Genomic DNA, 4,497 nt, shown 5'->3' with positions numbered 1-4,497 from the left:
AATAATATAGTAGTATTATTATCATATTATAATAGCACATAATATAATAGATAATGTAATACTAGAATAATATAACATCATAATATAATTATAAAGTTATAATATAATTATATACTAATGCTATAACTGAGGAGAAGCAGTAGATTGGCAGTGAAATGAGGTTTTATCTCTGCATCCACCCCCAGGGCTGGCACCCTAACGGTGAGCAGACCCAGACTCACCGACGCACTCCACCAGCGTGATCTGGCGAGCCACCGTGCGCTGCACCAGGAAGGGAAGCCCAGAGCCGCTCCCCGACGTGCAGGAGTGGTCCAGTAAATCCTGTCAAAGGAAAAGAGGAGTTTGTAACCCGGCAGAAACCACATTTCCCCTGTTTAAACACACCACGGCACAACCACCGCATGGGACAGGGCAGGTTACAGCTCACTGCGTCTCCACGGCTCTGGTGATGCTGTTTGGTCACTCAGGACCACGACACTGTCCCTATCTTTTATTTGGCATTACAGCATCATTTTGTTTAGTAAGTGAATAAAAACCCAGTCCTTCTGTGGGAGATAACAGTCATGGGAAGTTCTGGCCAAACTGCTCAAGTTTGGTACAGTTATTTGTAACAAACCGGCTATAAAACAAACAAGTCCATAGGAGTGTTACCTGTGACACCTACACTGGGTGTGCCGTCGATGCTCCAGAAAATTTTCCATGACAAGACTTCCTAAAGGTTTTTATCAGTTTCTAGTATTTTTAGTGCATGGGAACCAACTTTACACTGCACGTTATTAAAAAATAGTGAGATTGCAACTGAAGGTTAAAACCCGATTGGCCTTTTACAAAGGAAACACCCAGCTACTTTGACAGCTGGGACTTCCGTACTGGTTCAAAGCATTAACAACTGATTACTGGACTTTGTTTTCTTTACAAAGGAATAAATAAGGATTAAAATAAAATAAAGGACAAAAAAAGCATAACATAATCACTTTTCTAATATTTCCAGCAAACTGCACTACTAGGCTTTAACCAGATCCGATGCAATCTCATTTCTCCTAATATTCCTTCAACGAGCACTCAAGAAAAAGATAATCTAAGAATGGCAGGAGATTGCTATTTTGCTTTTTGATACAAACTGAGAGCTCGATTTCCTTCCTGCTTGTATCAGACAGGAAAAAACCCAAACAAACCCAAACTTATCTGCAGCCACTGTAAAAACAAGATTGAGGAGGCCACAGCTCTTTCCACTCCTCATTAGGGAGCTCAGGGTTTTAGGGGTTTGCTGCAATATGGAGACTGATCCTAAACGTAAACTAATCTAATGTGTGACCAAAGCAGTGATTAAAGACACAATGGGGAAGAGAAATCTGGGATTTAGTGTTTAGGTGAGCACGGAGCACCAGGGAACCATCAGTATTTCACTGCACCACTGCAAGGGCAGAGCAGAGGCACTGCAGGGTGACAATGAGGGTCTGAGGACAAAACGGCTCCGCCAGGCCCAGCCCTTACAGTTCACAGCTTTTACAAAGAGTTCTGATTTATTAGTGCCGGGTTTTATCACGTTTCCCAGCAACACTGCACGACTTGGAGTGCAAAAGGCTTGCAAACGGAATGGAAATTGTCTTGCACTGATAAGAGACAAGAGCTGGAAGTCAGTGCTTAACGACAGATAACCAGCGGCACACAGGGTGAACAGATCAGAACCGGCTGGTTTAAAACAGGAACACAGAATTGAGCCTTGTGGGCTCATTAAAGAGCATTAAAAATAAATAATAAAGGATTACCAAGTGCAGTTTACGCAGCAGAGCAGCAGGAGGAAGCTGCTGACCCCACACTTGATCCCAGACATTTCATGTGCCAAGAGGGAGGCCACGTCCATCGCCCAGCTTACTGAAGCCAGCACTGAAATCCCAAAACTCTGCTACCAGAGCAGCTGTCCTAAGGTCCCTCGTGATCCATGCCTTGCCTCTGACTGCACCCAAAAGCAATGCCCCTCATTAGGGTATTATGAGTGGAGTGAATTGGGGTAGTGCACGTATAGGAGTGTGAGACGTGTGGAAGTATAAAGGATGTATGGAAGTATAAAGGTATAAAGACATGTGGAAGTATAAGGAATGTATGGAAGTATAAAGTGTTTCTCATTTCTTAAAACCCCTACTGCTCTTCTGTCACCAAAATCTCACTCATTTCCCAGTCATCTACATCAGCCCTTCTGCTGAGATCACGGGACTCAGATTGCAAGTTTTTAGAAGTTAAAAGTGTCTGTATTTCCTTTTTCCCCTAGCATCACATCTTTCCCAGTCCTTCAGGCTGTCTGTCGTATATCAAAGATGCAGCAGCACATCTACACCTTTCTCAACACCTGAGGCTGCCCAGCAATCAGACACCACTCCCAGGAACACTACAGGTTTGTACCAGTTCCCCAGGTCCAAGGGGCTATACCTCCAAAACCCGTCTTTGGGTAAATTTCAATTAAACTACGGCTTTGCAAGCACAGGAACATCACACGTCCTGCTGCTATGGCATCCTCTGGCAGCAACAGGTCCTGTACTGATGTGGCCACATCTGGAGGGTACAGGGGGAGTTTGGGAGCGAAGAAGGCTCTCTCACACACACCCTGCACACAGGTACTCACTGCCAACGTGCTGTCTCCAACGTTGGACGCGATGAGCCCCTCGATGGTGCCGTACTCTGCATCTCTCGAATTGAGCCTCTCCATGTGGTTTTTCTGTATCCTCCGGACGATCAGCACAGCCGCTGCAGAAAAGACTACCAACACCACGACGGGAGCCAGGATGACGATGATCAGCGTTTCCATGCTGTAACCCGCGGCTTCTCCTTGGAAGCTTTGCCCTTGGGAAGAGGAGGGGAAAAAACAAGAAAAAAATAAATTCGTGAATTCCCAGAGAAGTCTTTAAAAGCAGCAGCACCAACACCAACATCTCACTTGCTGGACACCCCATCTGAAAGAGGGGCTGCGACAGCCAGAGCCACGGGTGTGCACTGACATGAAGGGGCTACCGCAGCAACTGCCTGCGGAGCTGTCAGAGCAATCCCGTTCCCTAGAACAGCCCACTGTGGCTGTACCATCCCTGCAGCCCCAACCCTGGCCCTGAGAACAGCCCACTGTGATTGCACTGTTCCTTCAACCCCAACCCCGTCCCCCAGAACAGCCCACTGCGGATGTGCTGTTCCCTCAACCCCAACCTTAACTGCACACCTTGACCCCATCATTCACCCACCCAGATCACTCAATGTGGACACCAGATGCGTGCCAGAGGACCCCAGGGTGGGGAGCAAGGTCCTCCTGCACTGATTAAACCCTTCCTTTCGCTGGCACTGACATCACCTCACTCCCATCGCATCAGCTGAAAGCCAAACCTGTCTTCTGTCTCAAAATTCCCCATGTATTAAAGACCCTCACACCTTTGGAGGAAGGCAGCTGTGCGGTGATGTTCATGTTGCACAGGTATCCCTGGCAGCACTCAACAGCCTGGTCGGGAGAAGGAGGGGTTTTGCAGGTCATCTTCCCTTGCTCGTAGACCTGGAAGCAGCCCTTCTGGTAAACCTTGGCACCGTCGTTAATGCTGAGGGAGGCAAAGCACTGCTGGCCTTGGCAGCGGTCTCCATTCCCGCAGGACATGCCCTCACACACACATTCGTAGTGGACCATATTCGGCTTCAGCTCATCATCTGTAAAAGGGGAGAGTCGAGGAAAAGCATGGCATTTTAACAGCTTCAGATACACAGAGCTAATGAAATCACTGGATAATAAACCTATGCAGGGGAAGAACTGCCACTTGGGGCTGGTGCTGAACCACCAAGCAGGAGCTAACGACACTGATTCAGCGAGACAAAGATAGGAGCTTGCACCATCGGACAAACATCGGTCCTGTCTGCCACCCCAGACGCTCCATGAGAGCCCAGTGACATTTCACATCGTGGGAGGGTCACATACACAGAGACACTCAAAGGAAAAACCCTAACAGTGTAAATTTAAACAGCCACGTTACATTTCTATGTGGAAATGGTTATTCCCAAGCATTCCAGAAATGACTTTAACCCAAATTAAGGCCATTTAAATGCGCAGCGGACACGGCCACATGGGATTTGGCAGGTTTAGCTTGACTGTGAGGTCAATCTGCAGCAACTGTTGCCAGGACAAGGCTTGGAGGAGAGACCACAGAATACACAGCACAGCGAGCAGCAGCACAGGCACAGCTCAGACCCTGGGAAGGGCAGGACAAGTCCCTGCTCTGTGTCACACACACACACCCCTCTGTGCCACTTCAACTCGTATTCACATTCTGGTTTTCAGTCCTAACACACGAGAAAAACTTCCAGCCACAGACGCAGTGGATGCTCCTAAATTAGCAGCTGAGCATACCATGCGCTGGCCTTCTCCAGGCCTGTCATTACAGCCTGTCCTCTGGGAATGCAGCTCGGTTTGTTTTCCTCTCTCTCACAATGAACACACACACAAATATAATTCTCCCTATTTTAACCACCAAC

At 47.7% G+C, this 4,497-nt stretch overlaps 1 protein-coding gene across 1 annotated transcript in view; it reads right to left on the bottom strand.

The window, feature by feature from the left end:
- Window positions 1-221: 221 nt before the first annotated feature.
- LOC104547676 (activin receptor type-1-like) overlaps window positions 222-4,497 on the bottom strand; it is a gene marked incomplete at its 3' end in the record, with an annotated part of 5,786 nt that continues 1,510 nt past the window's right edge. The window contains exons 2-4 of the mRNA XM_010193475.1: window positions 3,412-3,678; window positions 2,621-2,838; window positions 222-321 (exon numbers count right to left, since the gene is read on the bottom strand). Coding sequence (XP_010191777.1) covers window positions 222-321; window positions 2,621-2,838; window positions 3,412-3,678 — 585 coding nt within the window. The remainder of the gene's footprint in view (window positions 322-2,620; window positions 2,839-3,411; window positions 3,679-4,497) is intronic.

Source organism: Mesitornis unicolor, unplaced genomic scaffold, assembly GCF_000695765.1.
Source record: "Mesitornis unicolor isolate BGI_N332 unplaced genomic scaffold, ASM69576v1 scaffold18321, whole genome shotgun sequence".
In the NCBI taxonomy this organism is placed as follows: domain Eukaryota; kingdom Metazoa; phylum Chordata; class Aves; order Mesitornithiformes; family Mesitornithidae; genus Mesitornis; species Mesitornis unicolor.
The sequence above is the reverse complement of the archived record's forward strand: the minus strand, read 5'-3'. Positions and strand labels throughout refer to the sequence as shown.